Source organism: Pieris brassicae, chromosome 9 (assembly GCF_905147105.1).
Source record: "Pieris brassicae chromosome 9, ilPieBrab1.1, whole genome shotgun sequence".
NCBI lineage: Eukaryota > Metazoa > Arthropoda > Insecta > Lepidoptera > Pieridae > Pieris > Pieris brassicae.
The window spans coordinates 463,988-481,162 of record NC_059673.1 but is presented as its reverse complement, the minus strand read 5'-3'; the positions used below and the strand labels follow the sequence as shown (position 1 = coordinate 481,162).

The window sequence follows — 17,175 nt, the reverse complement described above, 5'->3', positions numbered from 1 at the left end:
TTAATTTATATAAAGATTTATACTTTTTAAATTAATCGTATTTAAATTTATATCTATGGTCGAGTTATAATAAGCAGTACCACGCAGCACCTAAAACAAAAAATACCGTGTGGTCTACATCTTGCAGTAACACTTTCGTGTTTCGTCTACTACTTTAAACTGTTTAACTTTTATTACTCCATTGTTACTGAAGGTCAAGTCTCAAATCATTTGATATTTGTATGATGAATCAAAACAGAAGAACAAAAGTCAAATAGTTAAAAAAATATTAATATTTTGCATTTCATTTTAGAAATAAATAATACATTATTTTATCATCCACTCCTTTGAGTCAATTTAACTTACAAGTTACTCGTGTGGTTCAATTAGCACATATGATTTAGGGTGGTTTGGTATCAAAAATTATTGCAGCGAGAATTTCAAATTCGATTGAACTAAAGGTCTCGGTCCTTTGGGAAGCTATTGCGTGAAACTATGTCAAAAAACAATCGTGTGTTTCGAAATGTTAAACACAGACTGATTATCTTTTTGACACAAATAACGAACGAAGAATGGTTTATGCTTATCGCTTTCGAGCGATCTCATTCAGGCATCCACAGTGAGAGGTGAAAAAAATGGATTAAATTAGATAAGGTAGCCAAGGAGAGCAACAATACATATTACACATAGTTGTGGAGAAAAAATTAACAGGAACAAAAATAAAAATAAACAAACTAAACTAAAAAAAGCATATATGAAAATAATAAGTAAAAAGTGCACATGAATCACGATAATTTAAGATCAGTCTCATGTCAGTTAGTAGTCAAAGTTAGGCATACGATATGGACATGTAATGTTTGTACATAAGAAATTTAAAGAAAGATAGAGACGGAGCTAAGCGAATAGGGACGGGAAGTGAATTCCATAGCCTAACTGCAGAGACCTTAAAGGATTCGCCAAGAAAGGAGTTATGGGCTCCCAAAAATTTAAAGTCATTTTTGAGATAGGAAGGAGATTGATTGAACAGAATGGAATATAAGAGATGGAGAACGTGAGCATCACGTCGCTGACGAATGGGCAAACCAGCCTAGCCGCTTGCGGAACGCAGAGATATGGTCGTTTTGGACCGAATATAAATCGGATACACAAGTTTTGGAGACGATCCAGTTTATTTAGCAATTCCACGTTTACATCGGAAGAGCAAGAATCTTTTACTTTGATATTTATTGTTAGTGCAAATTTAATTAGTTTAAAAAAGCATAGGCTCACGTAGGCTAGTTAAAAATAAGCATACGTTCACACTGATTACGTAATTGCCCACTCAAATGACCGACACTCATTTTAATAACGATATTATCATATTTACTATTTTACTTGTATGATTATTACGTGATTGCGCAAACAAACCGTAATTCAATAATTATAACAAAAAATGCACCGGTATAAATTATATACATTAGTTGAGTCTGTAAAGTATATGTATCTAAGTTATCTACAGTTAGTGTCACCTACTATGACAGCCCGTTTTTCATCTCTCCAACAGTGGGTCTAGACTCAGCCAACTTCTCCTTTTTGTGAATCATGAATCAATCATGCCGTCTTCATTATCCATTGACTCATTGAATACAAGGCACGCGGGTCTGAGCTGAGCAGGACTGAGCTGTTCCGCCTCGGTTGACAAAGAAAGGTTTATTATATATACGTTAACAAATGTAATAATTATTATAAAGCTAATTGTTCTGCTTTTATCCTCATTTCTAATGACCTAATGTAAAATCAATAAAAAGCGTTGTTGAAAAAAGTTGAACTTCATTCGTTCTCATCGCATAAACACTGTAATCAATTTTCTAATAAGACAAATGATCCCAAATTATTAGAATGTAAAGAAAGTAAAATATTTTATGATTAGGGTGTCAACCCTGCCACCCTGGGCCCTGCGAGCCCGCCAGTCTGTCGCCCGCCTTACACCAGTGGTGACGTCGCGCGCGACCGAAAATAATACGATTATTCCGAACTAAATTGTTAAAAGCATCGTGAGTTCTGTATCAATTAGTGCTTATATATTGCCAATCTATTTATTCTATAAGGTTTCTTTATAAATAGAACGAGGCTACTTACATAATATTTCATAATTTGTAAGAAAGGTTGTGGAAAATGTTCATTTGTAAGAACGAAGATAATTAAGTGAATTAGTTAAAACATAAATTTTAATTGTGAAGCCGTATTGAGGTGTTATCATTATCAATAAAGGATCGTAATTATTTTATATGAATATTGATTTGTTAGGTAACGGTGTAGAAAATTAAAAAAATAATTAAAGTTGTTTATAAATAATTTATAAAATTGAATTTTAAAATAATGTTTTTTTTTTATAATTATCAGGTTTTGATTTCTGATATAACGTAAATAAATCTTAATGTTGCTATGTACTTATTTTGTTTATGTTTTTCATTAATTTCTATGTTTATATATTGATGTGGTACTGTGAAAAAATACTATTATGAAAGTGAAGCGATAGTCATGACAAGTGAATTTAATGTAAATAAAAAAGCTATCGAAGCTCGCTGGTGGTTCATGTAGGGAGGTTCAAATGAAACTCTTTGTTTGAAGCAGGCTGTCAACTGGGTTTAATTTTAAAACATGAGCTTTTAAGTAAGATAACGTTAGAAGAAGTGGGGTTGCGAAACTGGATTAACAAAAAAACTAACTTGACTTATTTAAGGATTCTTAAATCTAAATAAGACTTTTGTTATCTGTAAAGAATATAAGTGTAGTCGATCTATTAAACATTATCAGAAACGAAATTACAATTTATGAGTGTAGGAACTAAAGGGCTTATTTTGCTTCAAGTGTGCCCTTTTAATTATTAACTGAAATATATATGTAATAACTAATGTCAGGTAACATGACTCGAGAGAAAATATTCTTCAACGGGAATAACGGCAAGAAACAAACTAAACTTGTTTTTTAACAAAATAACCATTTTTGGGTCTCAGTATGTAATCTCAAAGCTTATTCATAAAATAATACTAAAATAACTGACATTTCTTCTAAAACAGAGCATGACACTGATATGACAGATAAATATTATTTTGAATAATACAGAAATATTTACAAATTCTGTTTCTTCAAATATTTATGTAAAGTGCTGAACGATACGCGGAAACCTTTAATTCATTATTATAATTTCGTTCACAAACACCGAAAACTGTGTTATATTTTTTATCAATTATTTATATTTCGGCGTAAGATTTTTGACTGGAAAATCTCTGTTGTTTTATCAAAGTCAAATCATTTATTTCAATTAGGCCAATTAAAAGGGCACTTTTGAAAGTCAAAATACAAGTTAAAAATATTAAAAAAAAAAACTCAAGTTGCCCCTTTTAATAGGTACTTTCATATGGAGATGAAACTGGCCAATCTTCTCTCTACAGTCAAACAGTGTGTTAGCTACGTAAAAGTTAAAAAAAAAATATCTCATCTTAATTATTTATTTAATTCCTGTGACTAACAAACTGTACACTTTCATATATCATTTTATGAAAGGGTACAGTTTTCATAATCAAAATAGATTTAAGATAATTTAATCAAGTTTTAAAATTGTACCAGTTAAGCAACACTGCAGCTTAGGACTTCTTTTCGACCGCTAATTAAAAAGTATGTTATTATTTAATATTATTATTGCGTATTGAACATTTCACCATCGGCATGAGAACTTTCCAAAATTACCTTTGAACCCCGTCTAGCCGCTAATACATTGTTTGTATGTGCATTATCATACTAATGTTTGTAAAGTGAGTAAATATTTTTTATGTACCTCTCTGGCGGTAAATTTGCGTTCCTTAGATAATCTAATTCTTGAAACTCCTATTAATAAAACTGATTTCCATCACTCCTCCTTCACTGTGCAAAGTATCCTTCTTTGAAAATTCCTTACCAATTGATATTAGACGAGCTCAGTCTCTAAATTTATTTAAAAATCTTCTTTTTGATCATTTTTCTTCTGTCTCGCCTCGTAATTAGCTACTACTTATATATATTAATTGTGAGCCAATTAACCTTATATATATATTATGCACTTCTTCTACTTTACCCTCTGTAGGTGTGTCTTTTTTTATTCTCCCATTAACCCTAATGGGTTGCCTGGAAGAAATCGCTGTTAGCGGTAAGGCCGCCTGTTGCCTAATAAGTTATGTAACCTATTTACTTTTTGTTTGTATAATTATGTATATTATGGTAACAAAGTATAAATAAAGAAAAATAAATACATATCGTAATTCTTCACGATGCACCAAGTAAAAAAATGGTCCTCACCAATCTATCAATAATTAAACTTTTATTAATACAGATACAAAGTTATATAAAAAATTATGTATTTGGTAACCATACATTGTATATACTAACGCTACATAATTAAAATTACACACATGCATAATATTATGCAGAGTGAATGGCCAGCATCTCTTTGTGCTAAAATAAATACACTTGTTAACAATCTTGATAATACAAACGTTGATGGAATGTTGATAGATTGACGGCGTAAAGTGTAACGGTATCAGCACATTTGATTTATTGAACGACTCGCGTTAATAGCCTTCTCGTGTACAAAAATATTTTCGTGATTTTGATAAAATAATCTATCAAATTTTGCACTCTACCATACGATTACGATGTTGGTCGAAAATTCAAAGAGATATTAATGAAAATAACTATACGCATTTATGTTTGCAATACAATATCGAATTTTAGAGGTTTACACGCTGCAGGTATGTGAGGCCATCTTTGTTAGTGGCTGGTGCCTATAGGGTCATATAGGAGTCCTGATATACCAAACCATGACTACATACTATGGCTAAACTAAAGAAGTAAACAAAATAAAACTAAAGCTTTGGGTGTGTGAAAGATTTCAATCAAGATGAAAGGTTTTAGAAATTTAGAAACAGTTATTTTTTTTCTTCTTATTTTGACTGTAAATACTTAAGATCAAAGCACCCTTCTGCATTAATTAGATTAGGAACACGTGAAAAGTTTATCACTTGTCTGTATAAGTTAAATAGGAACAAACCATTGTTTTCATCCAATATAAATATATTATTAAAACTATCGTATCGGAACGTATTTACTAAAACCGAATATGTATTAGTTAAATTACAATGGCACGTGAATGATTGATTCGGTACCTTAACAAGCTCACACTTTACTTTTTGATTTATGCAGTGATTAACATTATTTGATATAAAAATGCTCGCTACTTGCTGTGTTAGTATAAAATAATGTACCCAATATTTGTCTTGGGGATGGTGGGGTACAAAAAATTGGAAAACAGTCGGGACTTACAGTCTATTGTGACTTACGACTACTGAATGCTGTCTCCGACACTATCGACATAATTATGTGTTAGCAGAATTAATTCTCATTATGTCTTTAATATTATATTTTATTTGTTCTCGATATTATCCTATTGGCATAGTCTGTAAGTAAATAAATAAATAAATGAAAACACCTTTTTCCAAGGCTTTATACTAGTAAAGATAATTTGAGTTACAATTGTGTCACATACATTCCTGAGTGCATATCTCGCTCTGAGCGCACGTTGCTATGCTAATGCTCTTATCAGGTGAGTCAGGAGGGTACCTATTACAGCTATACTCCTCTATTAGCACCCTTTCATCTCAAACGTTGCAATAAACCCGTAAAGCCTTCACAATTACGCTAGACGCTCTTATCGCTCTTTTATTATGCGGTATTCCTATGTTTACTATTTATAATGCGATTATAATATTTACATTTCTCCTAAGTACCATTCCTTAACGTGTCTTAGAAGTCACAACAGTTCAATGACCTTATAAACTCTATACTAAATAGATTGGCAATAATTTCATTAATTTAGGTCCTAAACTTAGTACTTCAATACAGTCTAGACGTAATATTTAATCTTAGATCAATGTAATAATTTTCTGCACAAACGGTTTAAATAAGCAACAACCGTGGAACTAACCAAGCTCTCAGTTATATCAATCAAGATGGCTTCGTCAAATGGTAAGGAAAGTGCAAAAGTGACCGTTTCTATGGATAGTTTGAAAGTGTCTAGTAAGCATACGTCTAAACATGCGTCTTCTGAGTCTGTGCTATCGAAGAAGGACAAAGAATGTCTCCAAATGCAGGAATGTAAGAAGAAGTTGTTGGCTATGGAACCACAGATAATAATAAGGGATGAGAACGTGGTGCTACGATCTCCTCCACAGAAGAAGATTGTGATGCCGACACAGATTAATCCAGAGGTTAGTGGAAGAGGCACTAGTTATTTAACATTTTAAGAAACATATTGTATCAATAATTTAAACTTTTTTTAAAATAAATTAATTGTATATTTGAATCGAGTTCATTTGAAGGGAAAATATACATTGGCTTCGAGGCTCCAAGAAAGTTTGACGGTAGACAGTAAGACAGTACTTTACTCCGGGCATTGGCTCAACTATAGAAAAAATTGGCCCAATATGGAGTACTGTTCTCACCTCTGGGCAGGAGCTATCCAGTACCATCTCCTTCCACTGGGTTGTATTCAACAAGGAGTGGTTCGAATTGCCGACGTACAATCCCTTTCCGAGCGGCTAGATTCACATCTAGAGATCACATCTCTACGCAACGCCAAGGACTCTCTGAATCTTCTAGCGCATTTACCACGGAGACTGCCCAGAGGAGTTGTTTGGTTCAATGCCTGCAGTTGAGTTCCATCATCGGACGTCGAGGAGGACATCGGACGTCGAATACGAAATTCTCCTCGACGTCCGTCGTTCCACAACTGGGCGTTTCTGAAAGCAGTTTTTCCCTCACACCACTACTATGTGAAACCAGCGGTCCACTGAAGTATTTCAGAACTTCATATTTGCGTAATTTCGTAATCGAAATTACGGAATTATTACGCATTCTTAAAATGCCGGCAACGTCCTCACAGCCCTCTGGTATTGAGAGTTTCCATGGGCGGCGGTATCAATTACCGTTATCCGTGTTCTATAAAAAAAATCCTTTCAATACCTGTAAAGAACAGGTTCTATATAAAAAATATATATAAATCTTAATTTAAAAAATAAAACTTAAGTTGAAGTGTTTGTATATGTTATATATTTTCACAGTAAAGTATATTATGATTAACTGGAACTCGCAAACCCGAAAGAGCGCTAATAATTATTTCTCTTTCGCTCTCTTATTTTTATTCATTTCCATACCACTGAAATCGTCTCGATTCTCTTGAGATGGTGACATGCTTGTAGAACGAAGCTTGGTCGGAGCTTCAATAGATTACAGATTACATGAGGTCTTCTAATGAGGAATATTGTAGAAGCCACTAGCGTTCCATTACGAACTAAGCAACTCTAAATCCAACTCTCTTGGGACTATAATAGAAATCAATTAGAGTTACTGTGAATTGCCTTACTGCAGTTTAGTCCCAGCTTAGTACTTTCAAGCACTATCTGCAGTTTTGAATCTAACTTAGAGATTTATTGATTAAAGTTCACCACATCATACATGATATTATATCTGCAATCCTTGCTAAAATACATTACAATTATACATAAAATGTTGTAAATATATACAACATTATATTTTAAGTATATATATTTATAACTGCTGTGGTCTCTGGCAGAATGACCAGCGCTATGGAACAACTCTGCTCCTCAGCATAATTCTGAACCAATGCCAATTACAACCACAGCACACACGCATTACACAATTAAACCTTTTTCTTTAAAAAAAATTGTTATCTCTCCATTATTATTCATTTTCTAATTTTTGATTATTGTTATTTTATGTGTTTCTATGTGTGTGTTTTGTTAGTAATAAATGTTATGTCTATGTCTATTTAATGTATCTTAGATTTAATATAAGAAAACCTTTGAAATTTTCCTTTTATTCGATTTGTCGAGCACCCTACAACGCTACGGCATTAAAGGATATACAGACGTATTTTAACATGCATAACACATATGTTGAAAGACCGTTTAAAATCATAACCGCAAAAATAAATTAATGGAGTAAGAAAAATATTTAAGCATTTGATTTGATTTTACTTTCCATGTGCACAATTAACAAATACGCTACATATGTATTTCATAACCATTTGTCAATCTAATAGCCTAGTAGGTAGTAGCCTGCTGTGTTTAGCACACGCCGTCGACTTATTGGGTCTGGCCGGTTTCCTTGCGATGTTTTCCTTCACCTTTAGAACGACTTAAATGCGCACATAGACAGTAAGTTCATGGGTGCACATTCAGGGGCATGAGAGTTGCACGCCGAAGTCACTAGGCCATGGTCAAACACAGCAGATGTAACCTGAGACCAACACACCCATATTGAAATGCATTGTTGTATAATTCCTACAAGTTTCATAATAGTTTCAATGTAGCTGATTTTTCAAACATTGAAGTATGAAATTAAAAATATATTAAAACTGTAAGCGCCATATTGCCGCTGACCACTCGGCCACATGAAACACAGTCAGAGATTTAATGAAAACCTTCTATGCTCTTTGAAATGCACGACCTAATAAAAAATATCATTTCATAGAAATTTATTCAAGTTTTATAATATTTTGTATGAAAATATTTATATCAAAGGGCAGTCAGCGCATGGACACTTTGGGAGGTGCGTAGTCGGCCTTTAAGGGAGGAGTATCCTCCTTCTTTAAACAATTACAGGTATCTCCCAGGAAAAACTCCCACCCTGTTGATTCCACAGCTCGCTTTTTTTTATAGAACAGAGGGCTAACGTGCAGGAGCCTCATCTGATGTTAAGAGATACCACCGCGCATGGACACTCAATGGCAGAGGGCTCGCGAGTGCGCTGCCAGCCTTTTAAGAATTGGTACGCTATTTTCTTGAAGGAACCTAAGTCAAATTGGTTCGAAAATACTTCAGTGGGCCTTATAAAATGAAATCGTTTTTCATTCTATAGATTAAACATTCAAATTTTTACACCATGTTGTCCAAAGTGACTTGGTTTCTGACAGGTAGTGTATAAATTTCGGTTACATTACGCAAGTGAGCTATCTACAGCCTTGCATTTTGCTCGAATTGGGCCAAGGTCCTTCTCTGAACTTTGCACAAACTTTTCTTGTTCCCGCACTGTGACGCAGCAACTTTGCTAGGATAATATATTTTAGCACCTGTGGCCACCTATTTCTTACAAAATACTGATAATTTAACAATTGAACAATACCATATTATCTTGGCATCATCAAAGTAACATTATTTCTGCAGGATCTGTGCCAACTAACTCGACAAATGAAATCTTTGGAAAAGGACCAAAGCCACTTCATACGAGAAACAATAAACCTAATATCCTATGGCCAGTATTCATCGCCAACAATATGTAATGCTATATATATCGATATTTAGGGCTACATAACAGACATACTAGTGTAGAACGTTTTACGCCCTCGTAAAAATCTAACAATGCTGCTATTGTTGCGTTTCGGGTGAATACTAGTGTACAATAAAACATATGCCATTACTATTTGCGTAAATTCTAAAACGAGTTACTTTTCATCGTGTTTATTTTATTTTAATGACAGTGTACTAAGTTAATGATTAATTGCGTAAGCGACAAGGAACCTATATTCATTCCGAAGTTTTAAAATCAGCAGAATTTTCCAAATTCCGTCTGCAAAAACCAACCTAGGAGTTCTGGCAGCTCTCATTCGAATTCTTCGCGATTATAACGGATTAAACAGTACTTATCCGAAGCTGGATATATTCGGTAGTTGGCTGTTCAATTTTAAAGAAAACTTTGATAAGTCTAAAATATCGATACCACTGTTTTGTATTTAATATTTAATATATAATAAACATTTATTCAAAATGTGTTAATGACTCATATTAACTGCGATCTCAATGGTGGTATATATCCTAGGAAGCCTAGAATTTAACGGAGTTTAAATGATTAAGGTTATTAATTTCTACAAAATTAAATGTACGTTACCATGTTTGTCTACTAATTTCTCGAAACCGAGTTATATATAATAATAATAAAAGATAATATACAGCTTAGATATTTTACATTTTCCACATTATTTTAATTATCTAGTTAACCTTTACCTCCTATATCTTAGTTAAATTCAGTACCGTTGATCGGAACCCCTTCGCGGCATGTCTATGGCTTTTTTCTCAATTCGCTTCCTGTTACCGCTTCTATTTCTTCTATTCACCTTTTTTTGGGGCGCCCTCTTCTCCTCCTTCCCCTTGGTCCTTTTCATAAAGTTGTCTTCAAAGTCCACCATCTGTGTATCTTGCTATATGCCCCGTCCATTGCCACTTCTGTTTCAGAGCATAATGTAAGGCATCTATCACTTTTGCTTTTTGTCTTATTTTTTCGCTTTTAATTTTATGTAATTTTCTTATTTTTTAGAACGCAAATGCAAAGAAAGTAAGTAAGTAAGCAAAGCAATGGAAAACATCCATAGCTTTCTGGCATTTTGTTTTTTTTTGTGTTGTAAGGCCACGTTTGGCAGCCGTATGTGTGAGTAGGTAAGATACAAGTGTCCAAGACAATTTTCTTGAGGTTAAGGGGAAATTGCCCTTTTAAGATTTCCTTAATGAACCAAAACCCCTTTTCAGCTCATTTTAATTCGCTCTACTTTAAGTTGTTCATTTTTATTTTCGAATGATAATTATTTATCCAGGTATATGTAGATTTTTACTTATTCCAGAGGTTTTCCGTTAGGATATACTGTATTGTTTGAAGCAGTTTTATTATCGTTCATTTTAGGGCCTACTTTTTCGCTTTCTTCGTTTAAGGTAATTATCATATTTTCTAGTTCCTTACTTGTTTCAGCAAATAAGACAATATCGTCCGCAAATCTTATCCCTCCCGATTGCCAGTTGAGGTTTTCGAAAATTTGTTGAAGTATCATTATGAACAGCTTGGGTCTCCTTGCCTCACGCCTCTTCCAATCGGTATCTCCGGACCTCGTGTTTCTAGTTTGACTTGGTTTGACGAGTTATATATAGATCAATGTTATTATATAATTATGATTTATATTAGTAATATTTCTTGAAGAATTGTTTAAGTTTGATGTAAACCGCATTTTTTAAATATATAAAAATTTACGGTATTATTTATTTATTGTCGGCAAAGATTGAAGCGTCTTGGTCACGGCATTATATGATAATATCGGCACGGCTAAACTGATAAATGTTAAGTTTTTCAGTTTGATCCGTTTTTTTATACCACGTTTTAGTTCACGTTCCACGGAAACAGGATAGAAATCGTGTATATATTTCGGTCACTTGGTTCTAAGCTACCTCCCCACCAATTTTCAGCCAAATCAGTTCACCCGTTCTTGAGTCATAAATAGTATAACGAACACGAATTTCTTTTATATATTTAGATTTGTAATAAAAGCTGTCTTCTTAAACTTTGTCATTATCTTGAAATAAACCTTAGTATTATTATTCTGAAGTACTTACAACTACTATATAGTGTTAATGTACTTTAAATATACATTGATTTAACCAAAAATCTATATTTTATAACAAGAATATTTTAGGTTAATTTAAACAAAAATTCACTTCAATTACAATATATAAAGTTTAATTAATGTTTTCGGTATCTTGTTTTAATGAAAATTTAAAATGAAATGCGTATTCAACCAAGTTTCTTTAATATAATTTCACTTCATATCGAAGAAACGTTCAGGACAGAAAAGTTTACACAAAGCCCCGAATCGCGAACTGGTATCGGGTTTCGCCTAAACAATCGCAAACTTATACGTTTTTGGTTCGATAAATCGTTTGATTGTCTTGTTTTGTTGGTTTTCGAATTGTGTAATGGATAATGTATACACCATCAAAGTAATGCTTACACCGTAATTACATAGTACATATACTAGACCTTAATAGTTCTTGTGTGAATAATTTATTATATTGTTTGTATATAAAACACTAAAGTAATCATCATTGAACATCAAAAACCAACAAATCAGTGGCGCTACAACATTTTTTAGGTCTGGCCCTCAGATTTCTGTATCTGTAATAGGCAGTTGTTCATCCTCCTGTTGACAGGCGTCAACTTTTTTGGGTCTTAGGCATGCCGGTTTCGCACATAGATGCACTGCCGGGGATCGAACCCATAACCTCAAGGATGAGAGTCGCAGGTTTAATGCAAAACTTCTCTTGATGTGCCATGACTGAACATCATTCAACCTTCATAAATATCCTCTAATCATCTCGTTACTATGTTATTGGACTGGAAAAATATATGGTTTTTTTTTATATGTTGTAGCTTTTTTCTTTTTTCTTCTCTCAGTGTAATTTATCTTACCATTCGTCAAATTACTTCAAACTATTATTAAATTTAGAAAAGAGGAAGGTGTAGCTAGTCCACGAATAACCAAGTTTAGACGTTTCGAGAAATACCCAGTTTGAAACTTCGCTTTGACGGGAGTTATTAAATACGAATGCAGCCTCTTTGTGTTTATAGATTTGAAAGATCTGTCATTAATTATGCTTAACACTGTTAACGAGATAATCAAACACATATTTAAAAACAAATACGATTCATTTTTTATTACACGTGAGTTAAAATCTTTGGCGGTTGTAGATGTGTTTTAATATATGTTAAATGGAAGGCTTGACGTGTAGCTGGTTGTCAACTGGCTTGAATAGTATAATGCATGAGCTTGTAACAATTAGGGCTAGTGGGATTGCGACGCTGGATTACCAAAAAACAAAGTTGATATATTTAAAGTCAAAGTCCATATTGGACCACAACATTAACACATTACCTAACTTACTAAAAAGAATATTTAACATTACAAAGTGTCCAACAACACAACCTACTGTCTCTCTAGTGGAAGATCTTCCTTGTGATCATTTTGTTCGCTTAGACTAAGCACTCAAGACTATCTATTATTAAAAAGTTATTAAGAAGAATAGAGCACATTCATAATGAAACAGTTGCACACGTTTAACTATGAATACAAAATAAATCAATGGCGCTACCATCTTTAGGTATGGGCGTTCCGTATTTTTTTCATGATCATTGTTTATTTAATAGGCAAGCCTTCTGTGCCTGACACCCGCCGTTGACTTCTGAGGTCTAAGGCAAGCCGGTTTCCTCACGATGTTTTCCTTCACCGTTCGAGCAAATAAATGTTCGTTAAACGCGCACAAAGAAAGAAAAGCCATTGGTGCACAGCCGGGGATCGAACCTACGACCTCAGAGATGAGAGTCTCACGCTCAAGCCACTAGGCCAACACTGCTTACGTTTAACTACGACATCGTTTTGTTTTGGTAGTAAAACTGTTGCAGTAGAGCGTTATATTTTATTTCAATGGAACCTGGGTCTCATTAAAATTCGCGAACGCATCGCGCCTAAAACGTTTGATCAAAAATTAGCATTTGAAGTGGCCCACTGCCCGGTTCAGCTCGCTGAATATTTCGCTATTGATTGCCGACGATTTGAATACAATTCCAATAGATTCATCATTTGAAATCGTTAACATCATTTAAGTGTTGCTTTTATCGCTATTAATTTTCAGTTAATTCTCTTGAGGGACAAATAATCAATTGTTGGTTAAAAGTACAGATATTAAATGTTTAACAGTCACTAGAAGTACAGATATGGTGTGCCTCCAATTGACGTATTAATACAATTTTCTTTGCGTAAGTTTACGTAAAAACATTTGTTGGATATATATAGTACATAACCAGATCTAGGTCATGCAAAACGATATCTAGTATTAGATTGTTTATCTTTAAGTATAAATCTTCAATGAGGTTACGAAGAATTTTTCCTCTCATCTCAAATAAATATCCTTCAGTATTCTTTCTTAAATTAAATATTGTTTAAACTCGTTGTATCTATAATGGTTAAATATTCAAAAATGTATGGTTCCAAAAAACTATTTACTTAGCTGGCACACAGGTATCTTTGTAAAAAGTTTTTTTACTGATGATGAAGTCAAAAGAGAAAAAGAGTATTGCGCCTGCCCTGGGGAACAAAGTTGTAAAGCATTATTACGACTGTTTTCTCTCTTGACTGCCAAGGTTGATACTGTAATTTTTTTCAGTTCTTGCATAATATTTTATTATAAAAAAACTAGAGTATTTAAGTAAGTAAGTTTATTTTCCTGAAATAGTTCGCAACAACCATAAATATAGTTTTAGTTTAGATTCTAATTCTACCAAGTAATCAAAAAACTCAATGCTGTTGAAATAATGAGTGGTAACATTATATCTAGGTTTCACCAAGGTCATAATATTTCCGCGAAAATAGTAGAAATAAATTATTACAGTCGTCAAAATGTGCCGTCGTAATCCGCGATTACTGTGTCATCCGTGATTATGTTTAAACAGTGAAACAATCGTTAAACGGTTTTGCTCTTCAGTCTAATTAGATAAATTACTATAAGACAGATTTAGTTATTTTTTAACTATTTACACAAAATATATAATAACAACGATCTAAACCGTCAATTAAGAAAAAAATAACATTAATTTGATATATATTTGTATATATAATGTACTCGGTATCCATCTAATAAAAGCATGACTATATTTTTATGTTTGCTGAAAAAAAAATACATTTTGCTATTACGACTTTGTTCCCCAGAGCAAGGAATATATAAATAGTTGTCAAAATCACTCTAATATTTTGGTTGAGGTAAAGAGTTAAAAAATTTGGTTTAACAGATAAACAGAGTCTTTAAAAAGACACATTATTTATTTGTCCGCGGTCGTGGCTTCGATTCCCGGTTGTAAAACATCCATCAACCCGTCACAGAGCACCTGGATTTAGTGTTGTATTTATCACATTCATAAAACGTTTTTTGTTTGAAAGATAAACTTTTTATGTGATTCACTGGTGAATGTGTCGATTTTGTAATGTTCTGAATATATGCTCTGATGTCTATACTCAAAATTGAATGAACGCAAAATTTACTGAGCAGATTACTATATTTAATTATTTTAGTGGCGTGGCTAGACGCACTCAACTCCGAAGTTTTTTTTTCAAGATAGAAATATCTTCTATATAGTATTGTCTTTTGTTGACATAGCAGTTACACATTAAGAAAAACACTTTTTGAACGGATTGAAGCTATGCATTATTATTAAAAACCTTCAGTCACCGTGACCACGCACGCTGAAAAGCACGCGAAACGTCGGAAAAAAATTAAAATTTAAAATTATGTAAATAAATATAAGTTTTTATCAATAAGACATAGCTTCAATCCGTTCAAAAAGTGTTTTTCTTAATATCTTCTATACTCAATTCTTATCAATACCCAAAACTCCCTCCTTTCCCAAATCTGAAAAATTTAATTCTCAGGTCCTTATAACTATATGTTACGCTCCTCGTGTAGATTATTTTTTAGAAATTCCATCTCATAGGCAATTCGTTTAGAATCTCCGCCATTAAGTTGTGGAATAAGAATTGCGGCATAAGCTGCCCGAGTTCATACGACTGGTTACCTCCCTAAGCTCTTTTAAAATTCTTCCACATAAACATTTCTTAACCATATCCCATCTTGCTCCATCGTGACTTTTGCAATTCACGTATTTTCTTATCATCTTTTGTATTATTATATATTGAGTTTGGTAATAGAATAGTTTTTGTGTTATAAGTAATTTTATTTTTCTTGTTGTAGTCTTAATATTTTTTTCTTACAAAATAGCCTGGTTGAGATCGCTCGTTAATTTATTTTATTTGTTTTTCTTATAGTATAATAAATTTTAAATAAATTAATTAATATTATGAGAAAAATCAGCAGTGGGCAAAGTGCATCAGCAACACGAGGCACAAACGGTTGATCACTTATATAGTATATAGTTATAGAAATCTGAGGCCAAGCAAGGGTTGTAGTTCCATTCGTTTCTTTCTAGTTAATAGATACGCTATACGTACATATACAGTATGCTTATTGTAAACATATATTATGCAGCTGTCACTGTAGTGAAATTGGTATAGAGTGGGTGATATGTGGGTGTGTGTGAAAGGGGTCTCCATCAGAGAATGCTAGTAGACGAATAACAGGGCGTACCAGTTTGTAATAACTATTTACTAGACTTACTCTGTCAGCATATTCAAGTTACCGAAATGGACATAACTCGCAAAATGTCGGTGTAAATCAATATCAGGCCATTAGATGTTCCCTCTAGACTCCAGAGTACGAACTGCAGGTTCGACGTACTACACATATGTATCCTGACATAGTGATGATATAGTGTGCCTACTCTCTTTTACACTTTCAATTCTGGATTTCATATTTACTTTTTACATTATCATATATTTTGTACTCAGAATATATCATGTCATGTTGATGATTCATTTCTATCCTTACGCATCCCCCATGCCTTAGACTTCAGTCCTGGATGTTGTAATAGAGAAGTTGGTAATAAAATAAAAGAAACGTGAATATGTGTTTACCTCACTCTGTCAAAACAAGCAATCAAAATCTGTGTATTCACTATTGTTGCGTTTGGCTGGTATTTTTGCAATATTTATATGTACTCTTAAACACAATGTTGCCGACTTACAAACAATGTGACCGTCATATTCTATTCTAGATTGTAAATAATGCTTTGCAAAGATTTACGCGACACAAGTTACTTGCGTGACATCGACGCTCCGTATTCTATTGTCTCGCAAGATGGCCGCCGAACTTTATGGCGGAAACGTGTCGTAGAGACACATATAGTAATATAGACAAACTGTTGTTATTCGAGCTATTTTTTATGTCTACTTAGACTTGTTAACTTCAACAATGGCATCTGTTTTCTGGCAAGAACTGGTTCATTAACTCTTTAGACTGTACGTGGTTTAAATATATCTTTAACGAATATAAACACGCATTTATTACATTATTTACGAGTGCTTTTTGGCGATTATGGTCTGCGAGAGGCTACAAAAGTAAAAAAAAACTACACGGTAATTGTAATAATAATTAAATAAACAATTACATTAACACACTGAGTTTTCCCAAGGCTAGTAGCGATCTATTCTTCGGTTGAAATTTAAAGACAAAGTTAAAAATGGTGTAATACAATATATATATATATACAATACACTTACAAACTTAACAGACGTCGGAAGTGGAAACGGATCAAAAGGACCCTTACTTGACCCAGTGGAAAGGAAAAAGAGAGGACACTTACCAGAAAACTCGGAAGATGGAATAAAAGGGATATCGGAGAAGG

At 33.3% G+C, this 17,175-nt stretch overlaps 1 protein-coding gene across 4 annotated transcripts in view; it reads left to right on the top strand.

The window, feature by feature from the left end:
* The window catches only part of LOC123714522 (inactive dipeptidyl peptidase 10), a 188,595-nt gene that overhangs the window by 110,521 nt on the left and 60,899 nt on the right, over positions 1-17,175 (top strand). The window contains exons 1-2 of one of the 4 annotated variants that reach the window (XM_045668796.1): positions 1,957-2,012; positions 5,920-6,260. The exons of the other annotated variants lie outside the window; for them this stretch is intronic. Of the exons in view, the coding sequence (XP_045524752.1) occupies positions 6,003-6,260 (258 nt within the window). The 5' untranslated portion in view covers positions 1,957-2,012; positions 5,920-6,002. Of the gene's footprint in view, positions 1-1,956; positions 2,013-5,919; positions 6,261-17,175 lie in introns of those variants that run through there. 4 annotated transcript variants of the gene reach the window in all.